The 21,438-nt window shown below is 54.2% G+C and overlaps 1 protein-coding gene across 3 annotated transcripts in view; it reads right to left on the reverse strand.

The window, feature by feature from the left end:
- Positions 1–21,438, reverse strand: part of GRK5 (G protein-coupled receptor kinase 5) — a 226,746-nt gene that overhangs the window by 18,801 nt on the left and 186,507 nt on the right. For 2 of the 3 annotated variants that reach the window (XM_081536217.1, XM_081536237.1), the window contains 5 exons: positions 11,325–11,425; positions 9,566–9,658; positions 3,563–3,626; positions 2,470–2,610; positions 558–748 (listed from right to left, as the gene is read on the reverse strand). In XM_081536217.1, the coding sequence (XP_081392343.1) occupies positions 558–748; positions 2,470–2,610; positions 3,563–3,626; positions 9,566–9,658; positions 11,325–11,425 (590 nt within the window). The remainder of the gene's footprint in view (positions 1–557; positions 749–2,469; positions 2,611–3,562; positions 3,627–9,565; positions 9,659–11,324; positions 11,426–21,438) is intronic. The other variant, XM_081536227.1, reaches the window with a different exon arrangement.

Genomic DNA, 21,438 nt, shown 5'->3' on the forward strand with positions numbered 1-21,438 from the left:
AGCAATTTGATTCCACTGGATACCTTTAGATATGTGATGTCACTTGAATTCAATTTAAAAACATCAGTAATACTAGCCACTATTTTAACATATGATGGACTATTTTAGGGGTCTACTTAGAACATATGAGGGCACGGAGATTTTCAAAATTCTTGGAGGAGGGCTATGAGAAGAGTCTGAAGGCCACTGCTCACAGAATCTGGACACCTGGTCCTGGGGTGGGAGAGACCAGGGTCCATTCTGATGCCTCCTTCAGTGGGGATCCTACAGAAGTCCTGCAGGGGTTGGTTCTGGATCAGACCACCAGGCTCCACTGAGCTTCCTGGGCGCTGGGTGGCAAGGGACCAGTGGCCCAACCTCATTGACTCTGAGGGAACACCTGGCTCCCCCTAAGTGGTCCCCCTCCTTTTCTCAGTTCCAGGGTGGGAGTCTGTCTGACCCAAGGGCAATGACCCAGCCTCAACTCGAGGGCAAGGATGAGCAACCAATTCAGAGCATGGAAGGGTTGGCCTCACTTGTTCAGGCTCAGATGGGGGGACCTGGGGTTGCCCACTCACCTGTAGACAATGTTCTCATGGTGGAGGTCTTCCAGGCCACACAGGATCTCTGCCGCATAGAACAGGGCGCGCTCCTCCTCGAAGCCGGGGTTCCCCATGTTGTAGATGTGGAACTTCAAGTCCCCGCCATTCATGATGGTCAGGACCAAACACAGTGCATCCTTGGTCTCATAGGCATAGGCCAGGTTGACCTGGGAGCACAAGACAGCCATGCAGTGGGGTTCCAGGGACCCCTACATCTGCTCCTCTTCCCCAGGGGTCCTTGAAGCTGTGTGGGAGGACTAGTGTGGGGAGCTGCAGCCGCTTCACACCACCCCCTGCACCCCATCACTGCCCCTCCATCCAATTCGGTGGTTCCAGGCAAGGAAGTAGAGTCAGAAGGGGCAGCTGGCACCTTTCTGGGTCCTGACAGGATGGTGTCTGTTGCTTTTATGTCACAAAAGCACGTGTGTGCATCAAGTGGTTAGAACTTCTGTCCCCTTTGGGCATCCCCTTACAAAACCCGCCAGTTCTGGGGAATGCAGGCAGCCTGGGTGGATGGTGCCACTTGCCATCAGGCACAACTGGTGGGGGTGTAACTGGGCAAAATGCACATGCTCTCTGACAGAGTGATTCCTCCTCCAGGAATCCATCTCCCAGACACCCCCACAGAAATACACCAAAGGGATGTTGAAGGATGGATGGACCCGGGGCAGCCTTGTCTGTTGTGGTGCCTTCAAAACCAGAAGCGATTTCTACCTGTGGCTGCACAGGTCATGGTCTCTCTCCTCCCTGTACACGAGAATGGTGCACAGCTTTAAAAAAGAGGCGCAGCTATCTGTCTGGTTATAGAAGATCTACAACTTAAGGGGAGCAACACTGCAGGCTAAGATTTGTTGCAAGATCCTATTGGCTAAAAATAATAAAGCCTGTACATCAATCAAGTGAAGTGAAAAGTCTCTGTCATGTCTGACTCTTTGCAACCCTGTGGACTATATAGCCCACCAGGCTCCTCTGTCCATGGGATTCTCTAGGCAAGAATACTAGAGTGGGCTGCCATTTCCTTCTCAGGGGGGAGTCTTCCGAACCCAGGAATCGAACCCACATCTCCTGCATTTCCTGCATTGCAGGCAGATTCTTTACCATCTGAGCCAGCAGGGAAGCCCAACATGTCTGCAGTGGTTACTCAAAGAGGGAGGCTTCTATGTTTACTTGGCATCCACCTGTGAGGTTTGACTTTTTACCCGTATGTATATTGTTTTATAATAACAAGTGGGGGAGACGCTGGGAGCTGGCCAAACGTGCGTCCCCCTCTAGGTGCCCAGTCTCCCCTGCAGTGGGCTGGTTCTCGTTGAGGACTGAGGACAGAGCTGAGGGGTGTCACCGAGGCTGTGTGGATTCCCCCAGTCCCTGGGCAGGGGAGGGGCATCCATCTGCGGGAAGGTGGAGGAGGACGCCTCATTTGACAGGACTTCAGGTGAGAGTCCTTTGCTGCTTCCAGCTACTCTGAGTTGGGGGTTGGTTTGTTACTACAGCAGAGCCTCGCCTGGACAGAGTAACAGGTGCATATAAACGAGCTGGGCCTCACGCTTTGGCCTCCTATGATGAAACCAGCCTATGGGGTTTGCAGAAACAAAGTTCCTTGGCTGGGCCCCTTTCTTCCACAGAGGTGTTAACAGAAGCTCACACTTAGAGGGGAGCCAGCCTAGCTCCAGGGACAGGACACAGTCCCAACTGCCTTGAGAAGGAGGGAGCATTGGGCTCCTTCCTGCAACTCACTCCTCACTCCCCTAACTGCATCCCACACCTTGGGGGACCTGCTACACTTCCAGTCACCTGGAGGGGGCTCTGCTACACTTCCGGTCACCTGGAGGGGGCTCTGCTACACTTCCGGTCACCTGGAGGGGGGCTGTCCCCTGGCCCTGACACTCACCACAAACCGACTGTTGACCTTCTCCAGGATCTGCTTCTCATTCAGGGCCATGGACTCCCCTTTCCTCTTTTTGATCCTCTTCTTCTCCAAGCGTTTGCAGGCGTACATTTTACCCGTAGCCCGAACCTGGCAGGCACAGACCTGAGGGCACAAGAGAGAGGACAAGGGCACAAGGCCCATGAGACCAAGCCGTTCTGAGGCTCCTCCAGGCCAGGATGTGGTGTCTCCAGGGCTAGGAACCATGGCGGCCAGAGCCGGCCATGCCCTGGCCTGTGGGTATCCCAGTCTCAGGACTCAGCAAGGCCTGGCCATGGACCCGCTGCTCCCAGGGCCCTGCTCTCAAGATCTGGCTTTAGTGCCATCTTAGGCGAATGCAAGCCCTTGGAGGTGAAGAAGCAGCCATTTATACCAGTTTACGTGGCTGGCCAAGGCTGAAAGAACCGTTCCTCTCTCGGGGGCAACTAGATTTTCTCTGTCCCAAGCTTCCAACCAGATGCAGCCACTAATAACTGGGGACTTTGAAGCACCAGCTGCTGGTAGGAGAGGCTTATCTGGGGAGTGGGGGCAGTCATGGGAGACTCCTGGGAACTCTGACTGTATAATTTAGAGGAATAAGACCCAGGGCATTTGGATCTGGTCTTAGTTCTGCCCCTGTTGAGCTGTGTGACCTTGCCTGGGTTACCTAACCATTCTGAACGTCAGTTTTCCTCGTCTATAAAATGGGAATGACAAGGTTGGGTAAGATCAGGTTAAGTATAACGGCACATATTAACAGCATGGCCGGGCCATACTTAGGCCCCTCATGTCCTCACTTCACGCTCCAAACACAATCAAGGACACACATTTCCCTCTATAGACTTGAACCCTGCCTGAGGCTGGCTCCAAGAGCATCTTCATCCAGACACCCTCCTTCCCTTCCTCAGACACCGTGACCTTCCCAAAGCCCCAGCCTCACCCGTCTTCTCCACCAGGGGGCGCGTGACCCAGCCATTTGCTCAGAAGCCCTCCTTAGAACACTTTGGGCCAACCAGAAGGGACAGAAAAGGTGTCAATGGTCCAGAAACTTTTCACGAATATGCGAATGTTCACTCACCTCCCCAAAGCCCCCTTTTCCTAGTACTCGGTACTGCCTGAAAGTGTTTTTGGTTACTGGTTGCCTAGAAGAAAAGCAAAAATCCAGCATGGGTCTCACAGCATTAAGATGCAGAATTAAGAAGAAAGAGACAAGGGTAGCATTGAGAGGAGCTGAGCGGGGCAAGGCACACACCTCCAAACCCCGCCCTGGGGACCCTCAGGAACCACCGCTGCAGACGTGACCCTCAAGCACTGGCTCAGGGGCTGGGCGCCCTCGGCCCTGGACTGGAAGGAAAAAGCAGGAGGCTTGAAGAATGTGAGCAGAGGCTGCTTCATTGCACTTTCCCTGTGGTTCCCCTCTCTCTCCCAAATGCAAATCCTGCGGCTGCACTCAGAAGGAAGCTGTGTCCTCAGTGCAGGGAGAAGAGAGAGGGCCAGGAGTCAGGTTCGGTGTCCCACGGAGGCCAGGAAGGAAACCGCAGCCCTCCGTCCACACCTGCCTGGCGGAACAGCTTGCGCCTCCTGTCCCCAGGCGCCCGAGCTGTTTCTTCCTGCAGACGTGCCCTTGGAAGACCGGCCTCCTGGGAACAGAGAGGCTGCTGGTCCCCACATCCAGTCTGGTTACTCTCTCACCAAGGACCGAAGGCGCCGGACTCCCCTGAACCCCAGGACAGAAGATCCTCTCTGTCAACAGGTGTGTGTGCGTGTTCCGTCGCTTCAGGCGTGTCTGACTCTTTGCGGCCCTCCGGACTGCAGCCCGCCAGGCTCCCCTGTCCATGGGATTTCCCAGGCAAGAACACTGGAATGGGTTGTCATTCTCTTCTCCAAGGGAACTTCTCCACCCTGGGATTGAACCTGCATCTCTTATGTCTCCTTCTTTGGTGGGTTCTTTACCACTAGCGCCACTGGTATTTATGACTAATCATCTTATGTCTCTTGATTCCCCATGTTAATTAGCCAAAGCCATTTATAATGTCTAATGAGACGAGCCTCCAATCATGGGGCAAAGGTGGGGCTCATGGAGTAAAGAAAGAAAGAAATGGCCACTTAGTTGCAGCAAAGGACTCCATCTTGTAGATAGCGTGTGTTTTTTCATTGCTGGCCTGTTTGGCTAAGAAAAGTCAGGTTTTTCCCCCCCTCTTTTTTGGGCTTTAATGAGGTGTAATTGACAAAGAGTGTACAACTTGATGTTTTGATATATGAATACATTGTGAAATGATCACCCAGTCAAGCTAATTAACATCCTTTCACCTCCCCAAATTAACATTCCCCCCTCCCTCCCTTCTTTCCTTCCTTTCTTCCAAGGATCCTTAAGATCCACCCTCTTAGCAAATTTTCAGTAAATGATACAGTACTGTTAACTCTTGTCCCCATGGTGTATGTGAGATCCTCAGAACTGACTGATCTTGCATAACTTCAACCTTATACCCTGGGCCAACATCTCCCATTTCTCCCATCCCCTCCCTGCCCCTGGCGACCACCACTCTACTCTCTGCTTCTATGAGTCTATTTGGATTCCACATACAAGTGAGATCACGTAGTACTTGTTTTTCTGTGTCTGGTTTATTTCACTTAGCATAATGTCCTCCAGGTCCATCCATGTTGTCATAAATGGCAGGACTTTCTTCTTTTTCCTTTTTAAAGGCTGAATAATACTCCGTTGTATAAACACAATCCTATTTTACTCTCATGGTCATGGCAGCATTATCCACAATAGTCAAGATATAGAAACAACCTAAAAAGCCATCAATTGATTAATGGGTAAGAAGAAGCAGCTTTTATGATATTAAAATTGGCTCTTGACTCTCGAGGACTACCTTTGAGCATCCCCAAACTCCACCCTAAGGCTCTTCACCAGGGTGGGGATTGGCATGCAATTGGAATGGGCCAAAAAACTGGGTCAGCTTGAGAAAGATCAGTGAATCTCTGGTCACCCAGTGGCTCTTGAATGAATCGCCCATGGAAACTCTTCTCGCTGCTGGGTCCTGAAGAGGCTTTGGGTTTCAGTGGAAATCATAGCTTCGGCACCATGCCATTCTCTTAGGCGCTATTCTCCTGGACGCTCCCTGGCCTGTCTGGAATTCATGTGTATGATTCACTGCCTCTTCCCTTGTGTTTCTTTAGGAAGCGGGGCCCAGGCTGCCCCTGTGCCGGACTCCCCCGTGCTCTGCGTCTTGCACACGAGCGACCTGGCCTAGAGCAAACCTGCCATGCGCCTGCATCCAACATGCGGCCCTGGGAAGCGTTTCCTCCAGCTGCCCTCGAAACCACATGAAGGCGTCCGGGCCTAACAGTTTACGATACATGGAGAACAAACAGTCGGTCGACATTACCGCAGAGCTCCTCTGCTGGGGGAAATGAGTGTAATACAATTTCCGAGGAATTTCTTGGTTAACCTTGGGAGGGAAAAAAATCCCTTTAATATTTCAACAGTACAGCACCAACAGGCCATGATCTTGTTAGCAAGAAAAAAGGCAAGGGGAGGAGCGGGGGTGCTGTCAGTCATTTCAGGCATTTCTAGGCCAGAGTCCTGCTTTGCTGGCTTCAAAAGCTTAATGGCCTCAAAAGGGCATAACTCTTTTGAGGTCGACACACCGATTTTAAAAGTCCATTTCTCTATTTCGTGTGTTTGGTCCTGACAAGTAAAGTGAAAGCCAGGGGCCGCAGCTAAAGGCTTCCTTTGGAATAGGATGCTGGGTAAACTAAGGGTGAAGGACTTGAGCCAGGGACCTGGGCTTCAGATTCCAGCCTTGCCAGGCCATTCCTGTGTGACCCAGGGCTAACTCATCAACCTCTCTGAGCCTTGCATCCATCTTCAGTAAAATGGAGATATTGAAAAGGTATATATATATCTAAAGGTTCTCTGTAAGCCTCTGAGTGTCAGATGTCATCATTAGCACTCTAGGGATAAAGGACGTGGCCCCTTCTGTGGGTCTCTATGGTAACAATCCCCATTGCTCAAAGAAGCTTGTTTAGGGACACAGGTAATCCTGAGAATCTGCAGTCATTTGGCAGATGGGCACACTTAGGCTTTGAGAGGTGAAATGAGATGCCCACAGTCTCGGTTGGTAAGCGGTGCGGCTGGAACTGGGGTCCAGACAGTCTGTTTCGGAGACCAGGTTCGGCATCCTGAGCCCACGCCACCACCCCAGGAAGGTGGGCACAGATCAGGGTTGTGTGATACAGCCCAGGGCTCCACACTGTGGAGCAAGGTGGGGCAGGATGAATACCTCCCCACCAGCCTGCTCCTCCACAAGGGTCAGCTGCTCCCTCCAAAACGTTAGACAGGTGTGGTGATGCCCAAGCCAAAGTGCTCGGTGACGACGCAGGACAACGATGACATTCAGCAGTTTACCTCCCAAGGAGGCCGGCTGTGTTGAGGTGTGTGCTGTGCTCTCATCGCATCCTCACCACGCCCACGAGGTAGGCACCATTATTAGCCCCACATCACAGGTGAGGAAGCCGAGGGGTGGAGAGGGGAGCAGCCCTCCCCTGGACCCCCAGGAGGAGGCCAAGCTGGGACTCAGATCAGACCGTGGGCTCCTGGTGGCCCACGCGTGGCTCCTCTGTCTCCTGGAGCCATGATATGCACGGGCAAGGTGGCCAGAGGCAGGCCACGTGCCAACAGAGAAGCCTGTCCACTGCTCCCTCTGTCGCCCCATTGGTCAGGGTGGAGACAAACGTCCCCCAGGATGTAGGCTGGGGTGTTTCCTCAGATCTCCCTGAGGAGGGCAGGGGGGGCAGCGAGTGTGGCTTTTTGGGGGTTCGTGTCCCCCAGGTTTGTGTCCTAGGCATCTGCAGGGGACTTAGCATGGATCCAAAACATGTGCAGGAGCAGGAGGGCTCCTGGCTTTCTGACCACAGTGTATACATATGGCAGCGTGTGCCAGGCCTCTGGGCACAGGAACCCTGGTGGTGGGAGGTGGAGCTCCCATCCTCACCTACCAGCTCACCCCAAATGGCTTTATTTTTTATTTATTTGCTTCCCTGGTGGCTCGGACGGTAGAGAATTTGCCTGCAATGCAGGAGATCTGGGTTCGATCCCTGGGTTGGGAAGATCCCCTGGAGAAGGGAATGGCAGCCCACTCTAGTATTCTTGCCTGGAGAATCCCATGGACAGAGGGGCCTGGCGGGCCACAGTCATGGAGTTGCAATGAGCTGGACATGACTAAGCAAACTAATAGTTGATTTACAACATTGTGTTTTTTATTTTTGGCCACACCCTGTGGCCTGTGGGATCTCAGTTCTCTGACCAGGTTTCAAACCCAACATCCCCTGCGTTGGAAGGTAGAGTCTTAACCACTGGACCACCAGCGAAGTCTCCACAGTATGTCTTTAATGCCAACATTGCCCTAACCTGCAAAACCTGGGATGCTGTAGTGGGCAGAGCACCACTCGGGGGTCCTGGGCCAGGGTCCCCCGTTGGCTGCACTAACCCCTCTTGGGTGACCCAGCAAGCCACATACTCATGGCCTCTCCCTTCTCATCAGTCACACAGAGGCCACCTCTGCCTGACTAAGTCACTGCTGTGTGTGAAGGAGCACTTTGAAGAGAATTAGTCCAGTTCAGTTGCTCCGTCATGTCCAGCTCTTTGCGACCCCATGGACTGCAGCATGCCAGGCCTCCCTGTCCCTCACCAACTCCCGGAGTTTACTCAAACTCATGTCCATTAAGTCGGTGATGCCATCCAACCATCTCATCCTCTGTCGTCCCTTTCTCCTCCTGCCTTCAATCTTTCCCAGCATCAGGGTCTTTTCCAATGGGTCAGCTCTTCGCATCAAGTGGCCAAAGTATTGGAGTTTCAGCTTCAGCACCAGTCCTTCCAATGAATATTCAGGACTGATTTCCTTTAGGATGGACTGGTTGGATCTCCTTGCTGTCCAAGGGACTCTCAAGAGTCTTCTCCAACACCACAGTTCAAAAGCATAAGATGGCAAATAAAAGACGTGAAAAGATGCTCGGTCTCACCCACAATTAGAGATGAAAAGGTAAACAAGAAGGAAACCCGGCTTTCACAGGCCAAGAACAGTGCAGCTGAAGCTGAGGCCAAGCAGATACCGGGGCACTGGCAGGACTAGGAAGTGGGCAGCAGTTGGGGAGGGAGATCTAGCCGCCCCTCCCAGCTGAAAACCCTGCCCCTGGAGTTCCTCTGCTAGGAATATCTGTGATGTGTCTCTGAAAGTACATAAAGATGTATAGTCAGGGACCTCCCTGGTGGTCTGGTGGCTAAGACTCTGCGCTCCCAGTGCAGGGGGCCCAGGTTTGATCCCTGGTCGGGGAACTAGATCCCACAAGCTGCAACTGAAGATCCCGAGGGCCACATCTAAGACACAGCACATCCAGATTAATAAATTTTTTTAAAAAGATTTATGTACAAAGTTATTCACTATTTAGGGAAGGTTGCACACAAAATGAGAGCAATCTCCAACGTCCATCAATAGGCGGGGGGGTTACATGAGAAATGTGCACATCTATGTAAGAATATGTGCGTGCAGGCTAAGTCGCCTCTGACTCTGTGCGACCTCATGGACTGTAGCCCCCCAGGCTCCTGTGTCCATGGGACTCTCCAGGCAAGAAAACTGGAGAGGGTTGCCACACCCTCCTCCAGGGGATCTTCCTGATCCAGGGATCGAACCTCAGTCTCTTATGTCTCCTGCATTGGTGGGCGAGTTCTTTACCACTAGTCCCACCTGGGAAGCCCCAGTATAAGAATATGGCAGCCCTTTATGTTGGCAGAGAAAGACTTCCCAAAGACAGTGAACCAAAAAAATAAGAAGAGAATGCTGAGTATACGTGTGAATGAGTGTGTGTGTGTTGCGTGCACAATAATAAGCGTAGAGCATTTCTAGAATACTCAAGAAATGAACAGGAAGGGAACACTTCATTTTATTTGAGCCATGGACCCATGGGAGGTAACTGATTTATATATAACTCGACACGGGAAATACTCATATCCCCACCCCACCAACACACACACTTGTACACACTTGTATGTGGGGTGTGCCACCCCGGAAGCACTCACCTTTCCAACCACTTCCACTGGAGAAAGCGATCAAAATACATGCTGTCCAGGAACTCATGGAAGGGTTCTCCCCTCAGGTAGTCGTGGACAGACCTAGCTCGGAGGGCACAAACGGGTGAACACTTCACCATCCTGACTCTGCAGCAGGTGGGCAGGGCCACAGCAGCAGGTCACCGCCCAGCCTCCTCCACCTCCAGACTTTGGAAATACAGACACACAGGGGCCTCCAACAGACACAGTGGGAGGGGAGCCAGGCCCTGGTCATTCTACAAAGCTTGTCTGAGACACTGACTGACTGACCCGCAGACGTGTTGTCAGTACTTGCCTTGGGCACTGCTTGGGCTCTGGGACACAGCAGTGAGCAGCCTTGGCATTGTGAGGGGGACAGACCACGAATAAATAAGTGACCCCAGGGGCATGTTATCATGAGTTAGCAGGAAGTGAGGCCCCTGGGGGGTCAGGGAGATCTCTCTGAAGAAGGGACAGGAGCTGAGATGAGAACCGAGCAATGTTTAACTATGCACAAAGGAGGGATTGGGACTCTGAGGCAGAGGGTGTCTTGGCAAGAGGCCGAGGGGCACGGGCTCTAGATTTGGTCAGGACCAGTGAAGCCCCCTGCAGTAGAATTTACTGGGCACCTGCTGTGGGCCAGGTCCCAGGCCAGGCCCTGGAGGGTTCTGAACTTGGCTACAGGCAGGGCTGGGCTTGGTTCCCTTTAAAAAGCAGCCACACTGACCAGTCAAGCCCAGGCGCTTGGGACTTGGGGAAGGGAGGGGACACTCAGAGTGAGAGAACCTTGGAGACTGTGTCCTGCCAAACCTGAGAACAGAGGCCAGCGTAGGGGGCCAGGATGGCCACTCCCTTAAGGGCAGCCCACTGTCAGGGCTGACCCTCGGCCACCTCCAAGCCTGGATTCTGCCCACGGTGATCTCTCCCCAGCACCGGCCACAGGGCTGCGCCTCAAGCTGACCCTCCCCAGAACATCCCAGTTCTTCCCACAGTGCATGGAGCGCTGGCAATAAGCCATGAAAGCAGGACTGTATTCTTGCTCTCAAGGTCTCCCTTGAGTGACACGCACACAGCAGGTGCCCAACTAATGTCTGGGCTGTGAACTCTGAATGTGGGTGCACTCACACCTACTGTGATCTTGGTGGGTAAGTCTGTTTGTGCCCCTGCCTGTCAGCTTACGGGGAGGGCACGTGTGGGCACAGGAATGGGTGTGAGCCCAGGGCCTACATGTAGCTTCCCGGCACATCTGTGCGAGATGATGGAGCCTAATTGGTGCTCGGCTGGCACCACACCCACTGATGTGTCTTGTGTCGCACTGCAGCCTGAGATGAGCTGGTGGGGTATGGCCGGGGGCAGCCTGCAGCCCCACTCCGGCAGCAGCGCGGGTGGGTGGCAGCAGTGGGGGAGGGGCGGTGGGCAGGAAGGGTTTCCAAACCAGCCAGACCGGGCCAGAGCTTTGCACATGCCTCTGTCTCAGCGGCCTGGGAGTTACTTGGTTTCAACACCATCTGAAGCACATGTTTTCTCTGCACCTGGCACCCTGGGCTCTTTTCCCTTTATACACAGGCTGCTGGGGGGCTTGGCAGAGGCCCTCGGGAACTGAAGACCTGCCCCCGGGTGCCCAGCGCTCTGGGGAGGGGAAGGCGAGAGGCAGCCCCCTTTCCAGGTGACCGGGTGGAGACCCACAGGAGGCTGAGGGTCCTGACCCCAGACGGAAACTAGAGGGGAGGCCAGGGCCCGGGGCACTTACTGCACGCAGGCCGAGAAGAGCTCTTTGCAGGGTTTCTGAAGGAGCTTCTCCTCTGTCTGGGAGACCAGGTCCCGTCCAACTTGGGTGATGAAAATTGGGGACTGGAGGCAAGAAGAGAAGAGGAGGCATCAGTGAGGCTGGGGGCCGGGCTGCCACGGGGGCCCCTCCCACCCACACCTGGTCCCGGCCCCCCGCATGGCGGTGGTTGGTGCGAGGAGGTGGCGGCAATGGAAGGTGGTGAACCAATCGGCCTGGACTTCGGGTCAGATTCCTGGTTCTGCCGCTGACAGTGTGGCGACCTCGTAAGGCCACCCTGCTCCTCGGAGCCCCACTGTCCTCCTCTGCGAACACAGATCGTGTCATCCCGTGTCTGGGGCTGTGGTCGGAACCGAGGGCGAGGTGTGAGCACTCACAGTGAAGGGACTCCCCAAGAGCTGTCCCTGTCCCTTAGTCACAGGGGGGCTGTGTCCTCGGAGGGCGGGTGTCAGAGGGTCTGGAGCAGGTTAAGGGGCATGGGAGGGGTGGCTCTGCACCCGGGAGAGCAGGGGAAGCCTGTGACATGGGCCTAGCTCGGGTTTGCCAGGTCTGTGTCCCACTCCCACATGGCTGCTGGAGCTGTGAGCCTTGCTCTGGACACGGCCTCGCTGTTACCAGGAGGATGGTCAGAAATAACCGTTTCTCCAGGAACCAGTCAATGAAGCTGTATGAGGTGGATGCTACTATGATGCTCATTTCACAGATGAGGAAACCACAGGTTTGCAAAGGTTAAGACCTTTGCCCAAGGTCACCAACAAGCAGCAGAGATGGGATTTATACCAGGCTGGGCGAGTCTAGAGTGAAGCTGGTTGGACGTGGTGGGGTGTCTGGACCACCTGTGTGGGCTCCCCTCGTTCACCACCATCTCCCAGGAGGCCCCTGAGATGTGACCTTAGCTGTGAGCTGACCTGGAACTTACACAGAAGATGCTACAGCTCAGTGGTGGTGGTGGTGGGGTGTTACTGTAGAGGGTGGGGGGTCAGCTGGGAAAGCTTCTGAGGAGGGGGTCAGTGACAAAGCAGAATGTGGCCTCAGACCTCCCACCCATTCTGGGCCCTCCCGCTTGCAGGCAAGGGTGGCCCGCAGGGGTCTCTGTTCAGCCCAGCTCCTAAGCAGATGGGAGGGGCTTCTGGGGGTCTGGGGGTGGCTCAGCTGTGTGTGAAGTCACGACATCGTTATTCCTTGGAACCGGCTGGCAGGAGAGTTCTGGGGGCGCTGCCTACACTCAAAGCCCCGAGGGGAGTTAATAGCTGGTGATGACGCGTTTGGTTTAATGACCATGGGTTTAAATTCAGTCTTTGGCTCGATGACGTGAAGAGACGAAGCAATTCCAACCAAACCCCCTCTCGAGTGACTGGGGAACAACACCTTCTGCCAATAAGAAGGGAGTAAGAAGTTGGCAGCTTTAAGCCGGGAACGTAAAAGCCCAAGCCTGCTGGGAGGGCGGGCCGTGCCACTGCTCAAAGAGGCACTTGCTGTTCCAGTCACATCAGGGGAATCTGAGGGTGTTGGTCCTTCACCCCCACTGAGAAGGCTCTCCCCAGCCCACAGGCGAGGTCTGATGCGTCACGTAAGAAAAAGGGCCCTGGGGTACCGGTGACCACAGTCTGTCCTCTGTGGCTCGAAGGTGGGAGAATTCCACACGGTTTCAGATCTCTTTCCAGGAAGCTAATCCCTGCTGGTCCCAGGAGGCCTGTGAGGGGGGCTGGAGAAGGGAGGGGTGTTTCCTCCAGGCCAGGTGGGCTCTGGACAGGAATGTCCCCCTCACTGCCCTGAGGGCTCAGGAATGCCACCAGAGCTCTGGCGGGCAGGGCTGTGGCTCTTTCCAGCACGACTGCCCCTCTGGGATGGAGCTGAGGGTCAAGATGGAGCGGGAAGGATTGGGGTCATTCTCCTCCATGTCACAGATGTTCCCCTAATTTCTAACCAAACAGAAAAGACCGCAAGGCCCTCAGATATTCATGGGGCTGAAAGCAGCCTGGAGAAGGGGTGCTGGTGGAGGTCACTGGTAAAATTCTCCCTGGGGCCTGGGACCCCCTTGGGCCAGCAGTGTTGGAAGTGACACTTTATTTCTTTGGTCACTAGGTGGTCTCCTCAAGCGGCCCCAGCCTGCAGGTTCCGACTTTAACACAAGAGTGTGAATGTAGGCACCAAGTGAAGTGTGAAATTCGCTCAGTCCTGTCCTACTCTTTGCGACCCCATGGACTATACGGTCCATGGAATTCTCCAGGCCAGAATACTGGAGTGTGGGTAGCCTTTCCCTTCTCCAGGGGATCTTCCCAATCCAGGAATTGAACCCAGGTCTCCCACATTGCAGGTGGATTCTTTATGAGCTGAGCCACCAGGGAAGCCCAGGAATATTGGAATGGGTAGCCTATCCCTTCTCTAGGGGATCTTCCTGACCCAGGAATCGAATCCAGGCACCAAGAGTCCTTTGAAATATGTGCTGGTGTGGCTTGGGAGGACTGGGGGAGGGTCTGGGAACTGGTGGCCCCACTGTGAACACTGGGCCTCCTGAGGTTTTGGGGCAGCTGCAGCCCATAGCTGGCCAACCCTGACGTGACCGGTCTGCAGACCTGCCAGAAGTCCACCCTGCTGGCCATCAGGACGATTCCCGGGCGCCCCTCAGGAGGGCCTCTCCACGGCCAACTCCAGACGGCTTAAAACACAGTTCACGCCTCAGGGACACAGCTGTGCACACTCGGGCTTTCAGACCACCGAGCTGTCCCCTCCAGCCTGATGAGAAAGGGCTTGGTTCCTAGAGGAGCCTCAGGCTGCAGGGCCACCTGTCCTGCCCCCCGAGTCACACATGGAGCAAGAGAACACATCCCCCCCTGCACCTCTTTGCCCAAGATGCTTTCCTGTTTCTCTTCCCTTGAGGCGGGGATCAGATGTGGCATTCAAGCTCGGGTTTGCCTTATCCACTCTCTGTGGGTCTGTGCCTTTGGGTAGAAGCCCCCCATCACCAGAGGAAAAGAATCTGCCACACCCCTCCCCGTGGAATGTGAAATTGACCTTGAATTCAGTATCACTTGGGGCTGCAGTCGGACGGGGCCAGTGGCTGGCAGGCCCAGAGGGTTGGGCAGACTCTGCACACTCGCCCCTTTGTACCTCCAGCCCCGAGACGGCTCAGACGCACTCCCGCCTGTTTTCGATGCCTAGGCCATGGACCCTGGGCTTCCTGCTGTGTGTGTTACCAAAATGCACTTTTGAGGCAGCAGGAGGGGAGGGCTGTCCAGGTGTTTTCCTGGACACCACAGCACAATGAGAAGAGCCCTTTGCATCGTTCCGAACGTGAACGGTGCAGGCCGGTTAAATGGTACAGGGGCCCTGTGGGCTCTGCACCTTCACATCTCCCTAAGCCCCCTCCTTCCTTTTGGCCCTACCTCCCTGTTCTCATATGCACCCTTCGAGAGCTCAGCTGGTAGAGCGGAGGACTGCAGACTTGATAAATATGGACATCCTTAGGTCGCTGGTTCGACTCTGGTTCGAAGGAAGTGCCTTAGTTGCTTTGGGCTTCCATGGGGGCTCAGACGGTAAAGCGTCTGCCTGCAATGTGGGAGACCCAGGTTCAATCCCTGTGTCAGGAAGATCCCCTGGAGAAGGAAATGGCAACCCACTCCAGTACTCTTGCCTGGAAAATTCCATGGTTGGAGGAGCCTGGTGGGCTACAGTCCATGGGGTCACAAAGAGTCGGACACGACTGAGCAACTTCACTTTTTCCCTGTTCTCAGTGCCCTCATGCCGCCTCCCTGCCCGTGACCCTAAACTTCAACATGGGGCCTAGGCCAGACCTCTCATCCTCTCCTCCATGGACACCTCTGCAATATGGAAGCAGATAGATGACCAGTGGTGATTCGGGGCACTGGAGGCCTCGGGATTTCAAAGGAGGAGAGAGTTAGGGACTGGTGGGGGCGGGGTGGGAGGATCTGGTTAGTTGGAAGAGTTAAGGATTTGTCCTGAAGCTACATCTGTATAGCAATGGATTAAGCGGGAGCATGTGCTGGATTTGGGGTAACATGCGGGCTAACAGGGAGAAGGAAATGGCAACCCCCTCCAGTACTCTTGCCTAGAGAATTCCGTGGACAGAGGAGCCTGGTGGGCTGCTGTCCATGGGGTCGCACAGAGTCGGACACGACTGAAGCGACTTAGCAGCAGCAGCAGCAGCAGCGGGCTAACAGGGATTACCTGGGGTGCTTCAGGGACGGAGGTTGGAAAGAAAGGAATGGTGGTGGTGGGGAAGGCATGGGTCTGGTCTGGGCAGGAAGCCTCTGTGGGTGCTTAACTCAGCCCTTGACTCAGGAAGCCTGTGCGGATCATCCACCAAGCCCAAGCCTCTGCCTCCCTCAGCAACCTCCAGGGACAGGGATGGAGCCGCCCGGGCAGACCGACAACCCCCCACCCCTGCTCGGCCTCCACAGGTTATCCGCATCCGGTCCACCAGGTGGCGCTATTGAGCCCCTTGCCGCTGCGCTGCGCTCGCAGACACCCCAGGGCTGACCAGCCCCCCGCCCTCCCCACCATCACCCTCCCTCCATCCCCCACCCCCATCAGAGGAGGGAGGCCAGATGGCACACCTGAAATAATGACCGAGTGATTCATCTCTGACCTGAGGAGGGCAGCCTTTGCAGTAAGAATTTAGGGGAAAAGTGAGACAGCCCCCTGGGGAGGGCTGGACCTGGAGGGAGAGGTGGGGTTTACACGGGGGGGGGGGGGGTGAGGGGCAAAGGTCTGGAGGCAGGGCAAGCGGGAGCTGTAGGGGTGCTGCTCATGGGGAGGAGGACTCATCCAGATAGAGCTAAATAAGGGCGACGGCTGGCACGGTCATGTCTTGCCGGGCTGGTTCTCACTGACGGCTGAGTCATCAGCCCAAGGGTGGCACCGTAAGGGCTGGGGCTGGGGGGTGGCGGGGGGGTGCTACCCCTGCTCTCCCCGGGGTGGCGCCGCAGGTGCCCTCTGCACCGAGGTGACCAGCGGGAGGAAGGGACCTCATTTCCTGCATCAGAGAGAAACTGCGATGTCTGAGGACCTTGTTTCCGAAGCATCCAAGTTCCTCGTGTCAAGATGTCAGAGTGGAGATGGCACCCACCATATATGGCCGGTGTCCCTGGGGGTGCCGAGGGATGGAGGCATGGCTGGGCCCCCGAAACCACCTTCCACACCTCCTTCGCAGCCTCCAAGACTCCCAAAGCGAGCACCTCTGCTGTCACCCTTGGCTGCTGTCACCCTTGGAGTCTGCCGGAAACACATGCCCGACACTTGTTTAGAGATCCAGGAGCCCAGCGGATACAGGAGGAGGGGAGAACACAGACGGCTCTCCTGGGAAGAGCCTCGGGGCCTCACTGATGTAACCCCATTCGTGGCACAGACGGAAACACTGAGAAAAGAGACCCCTCCGAGTCACGGCGCTGGCCAGGGGGAGCAGACCAACAGTGGAGGGGCTCCACAGCGGGCAGAGTTCGGGCGGTGGGTCTGAGCTGTGTGGGCTCTAATCAGGTTTCCTGAGCCGCTCGAGGGAAAGAACACAGCCTCAGCCTCGCTGTCCCCACTCAAAACCAGCTTGTCCCCACTTCACAGACAGGGACAAGCACACAGCAATCTCAGCCCTGGTATGTTTCAAGAATTCTCTTCTCTTGCCTGGACTAACTAGTAGTAGGCCCTCACAAGCCTCTGCAACCACCTGCTTGTACATGGATGCAACAGCCCCCAAGAGAGTTTTACCACCTCACACAGCAGAGATGAGCCCCACTGCCAACAGACCGAGTTCAGTGCCTTCTTGATTCAGCCCCAAAGGCCTTCCTCAACCTGCCTCCCCATCATGCCCTCTGCTCCCACTGCACACTCATTTCCTGGGTAAACTCTGGCTTTCCAGCCACCAGGCCTTTGCTATTCTCATGGAAGGAGCCCTTGCCACTCGTCATGGCTCATCAACCCTACACAGTCTTCAGGACCTTTTTCCAATGCAGCCTCATCCAAAATGATTCTCCGAGCCCAGAGGGCCTTCTGCACAATCCCACTTCCCACTGACAACATTCATCATCATTGTGATTTCTTGAGCACCTATTATATGTTAAGTTCCAGGAACTTTACATGGGGTATCTTTTTTAATCTCTCAAAGTAGGTTTTGTGCATATTTAACTTATATGAAGAGTACGTCATGTGAAATGCTGGGCTGGATGAAGCACAAGCTGGAATCAAGATTGCAGGGGGAAATATCAATAACCTCAGATATGCAGAGGACACCACCCTAATGGCATAAAGCAAAGAGGAACTAAAGAGCCTCTTGAGGAAGGTGAAAGAGGAAAGTGAAAAAGCTGATTTAAAACTCAACATTCCAAAAATGAAGATCATGACATCTGGTCCCATCACTTCATGGCAAATAGATAGGGAAACAATGGAAACAGTGACAGACTTTATTTTCCTGGGCTTCAAAATCACTAAGGATAGTGACTGCAGCCATGAAATCAAAAGACACTTGCTCCTTGGAAGAAAAGCAATGACAAACCTAGACAGCATTACCTAAAAGCAGAGATATTACTTTGCTGACAAAGGTCTGTGTAGTCGAAGCTATGGTTTTTCCAGTAGTCATGTATGGATATAAGAGTTGGACAATAAAAAAGGCTGAGCACCAAAGAATTGATGTCTTTGAACTGTGTGCTAGAGAAGACTCTTGAGAGTCCCTTGGACTTCAAGGAGATCAAACCAGTTCATCCTAAAGGAAATCAACCCTGAAAATTCATTGGAAGTACTGATGCTGAAGCTGAAGCTCCAATACTTTGGACACCTGATGTGAAGAAGCAATTCATTGCAGAAGACCCTGATGCTGGGAAAGATTGAAGGCAGGAGGAGAAGGGGATGACACAGAACAACATGGTTGGATGGCATCACTGACTTGAAGGACATGAGTTTGAGCAAGCTCCAGGAGATGGTGAAGGACAGGGAAGCCTGGCACGCTTGAGGTTGCAAAGAACTGGACACGACTGAGCAACTGAAGAACAACAAGAAAGGTTTTATCATCTCCATCTTATAGATGCAGAAATAGGCCCCGAGAAGTTAAGTAACTTGCCCAAGATCACACAGCTAGCATGGGAGCAGAGACAAGATTCAAGCCCAGGCAATCTGGTCAGAGTGCCTTATCCCTAAGCACCAACAGGTCCTCCAAGGATGCCATAGTCTTTCTCAAATAGTGAGTGGGGATGTGACTCTGCCTTGGAGAGCAAGCCTTCTTTGGAGGCTGGTGGGGCTGGATAATGAGGTGCAGTGGACATTGTGTGTTTTGGCAAGCACTGTATTGTGCTGTCGTGTACACACACTCACACACACAGGCTAATGGCCAGCATATGATTCGCTTCACCATATGAAAACATCCCTCCAAGGAGCTCCCTGCTCATTAGCAGCAGTTCCATCAGTGAACAAAAGGTCAGCCCAGGAGACTGTCCGCTCTATCTCCAGACGCAAGCACTTAGGGCTTAATGATGTGTATATTTTCATATGTGGGCAGTTGACATTCCTCATGTAAACTGTTTGCAGTTTCTCAATGTGGACAGACCTGGTTTTCAGGAAAAGCTGAGCAAGAGAGGCAAGACACTCTGGAAGACAGGGGTCCCAGGGGGTCACCTTCCTTCCAAACAGGTGGCTTCCAGGGAGGGGGTGTTGCCTGTTCCACCCATACCAGGTTGGAGGCAATTGTTTGTTGGGGGGCCAACTCACTTCTGCTCCAGGACAGCAACCGGGGAGGGGTAACTCCCACAGCCATACCCTGGCCGCCCCTTGACCCGTGATGAGGAGATCTGCGTCAATGGCGGGAAGCTCTGTACACGGGGCTGCCTGGGCCCAGCCATGGGCGGGGGCAGGGGTGGGAATCAGCCTCTAGCAGAGCCAGGGTCAGAGGCATCATGGGCGCCTGGGAGAGGGGCTGGCTGATAGTCACTGGCCCCTCCAGGCGACTTTTCCCATGAATTCATACTTTCCATCGCTCCCCAGAATGATGCCCTAGGTGGGGCTCGTGGATATTGAGCCTTAGGGAACTCTTTGAGGGGCAGAAATGTTGTTTATTCCTGTCTGTCTGAACTGAGTAAAGCACTTGGTGAGCGGCTAGGACTCCATACATGCCCATAGACGGAACAGTTTGTAAACAGATGACCTGAGGTTCAAATCCAGGCCTGTGCAGCTCCAAAACCTGCCATCTCTCCACTATGCTTTGCTGAAATGAACTTACAATGTGCTCTGAACACAGTCAGTGCTCAATACATTTGTTCACCAAATGTGTGTATGCATACTCATTCAAAGCAGAAGTGCCTTCATGAGGTCATTTGGTCTACCTCCTGCCTTTGGGCCAACTAGGCCAGTCAGTTCTTGGGGATTTTCTTAGTTACAACCAGTTAGAGTGTTTGTTTGGGGGTAAAAACTGTGGACTGGAGGCTGGGGGTGGGGGTGGGGGACCTGGAACTGCCTTGGGAGAAGGATCTTGGGGCCATGGGTTCCTGAGCCCATGCAGAGCCGTGTCTCTCTGACGGCTTCATTTAACCATATCCCCCCACCTTTTCAATAAAGTCCTCCTTTGAGCAACTGGGAGTTAAGTATCTGCCACTTGCTACCAAGACTCCAGACGAATTCACCATCTGTAAAATCAGGAGTTGGGTCTGGTGGTGAGGAGGACCCTCCAAAGTCTCCCCCTCCCCTCCCCTCCCTCTTCTCTCCCCCACTCAAGTTGGCTGGTTCCGAGTTCCATAAAAACTAACTCAGCTCAGCCTGCCTGACACTAGGAACAGGAATTGGGTGAAGAAAGCAGGACGGGAAGGAGGCGGGCAAAGCAGAGCTCATTCCAACCCCCAAATCCCGGCTGGAAATGAAACCTGCTTGTACAATCACACTCGGCAGACAACGGAGTGCGTTTGCCGATCGGCAGCCTTGGACAACGTTTCACTCCAGGGTTGATTTAAGGCCTGGCTGACAGGAAGAGAAAGCGCCGTTCTTCCACCTTTTAATCAAAACCTTCAGTGCCGTGTGGAGAAGCCAGGGGCCGCGGAGCCTGGGTCCATCTGGAGTAGTTCGTCTTCTGCACCCACCAGGCAGCAGGCACAATCCAACGAGCCCCAGACAAGAACAGAACCAAAGGGAAAGGCAGGGTTTGGTTATCTCGGTCGTTGGGAAAGTGAACCAGCCTACCCAAGTGCTCTCGAGCAAAGGGGCTGTGAGACTATGGCTCCCGGGCCTGACTAGGCCAGACGACTGCATCCTGTGGCTCTCGGCCCAGACACGAGCTCCTCTCCAGATGTCCACGTGGGCAATGAGGCTGCTGGACCATGTGGCCTGAGCACCGCGTGCCAGATGCAGCCCCCTAGGGCAGAGACACAGGCCGGACAGGCAGCTGGTGGCTCAAAGTCCTTGGGGTAGAAGCTGGGAAAATGACAAGTCTCATGGCACCTCTCTTACGCTCTAAGGAGGGGTGAAGCTTGCTGCTGGCCATTAGGTGGGCATAGTCTTCATTCAGAAGTAATTCACCCCGAAGCAGACGGAGCGGAAGCTCTGGGGCCCCTTACTCGCAGTCCTGGGAGCTTCCGAGTGTTCTCTGTGGGAGAGGAAGCAAGTCTGCACAAGCACTTCCGGTAAATGGAGATCTCAGGTGACAAGCACTGAATCTCCAAGGCTGCAGGCGTCCGTTGTGATTTCTTTTCTCATTCTCAGGAAATACTCACTTTGGTACCTAATGTTCTGTTCTTTCTTCTTAAAGAAGACTCTCCCCCAATGTTATTTAAGCTTCAGCCGCCACAAAACCTGGACCTTCCCTTGACTCTGACAAACGTCACTCAGTCTTGAAGGAAACTTTCTGCAGCGATACACACAGGGATCCACCTCCTGCCCGACAGCCACTCTGCACCTTTATCTTTCTGTGATAAACAGCCAAAGACCCAGAGTCTGAGGGGCTCACAGGGCTCTCTGGGGCTTCTCGTGGCTGGAGAAGGTGAGGAAGGCCATTGCATTGATACGGTGGTGGGAAGCAGCCCAGTGTCCTTTGTAAGGCCCATGGTTCCATTATGATGCAGACAGAATACATGGCCACCCTGGCAATCTCCTT

Source organism: Giraffa tippelskirchi, chromosome 2 (assembly GCF_054371585.1).
Source record: "Giraffa tippelskirchi isolate mGirTip1 chromosome 2, T2T-mGirTip1v1.2.pri, whole genome shotgun sequence".
Taxonomy (NCBI): Eukaryota; Metazoa; Chordata; class Mammalia; order Artiodactyla; family Giraffidae; genus Giraffa; species Giraffa tippelskirchi.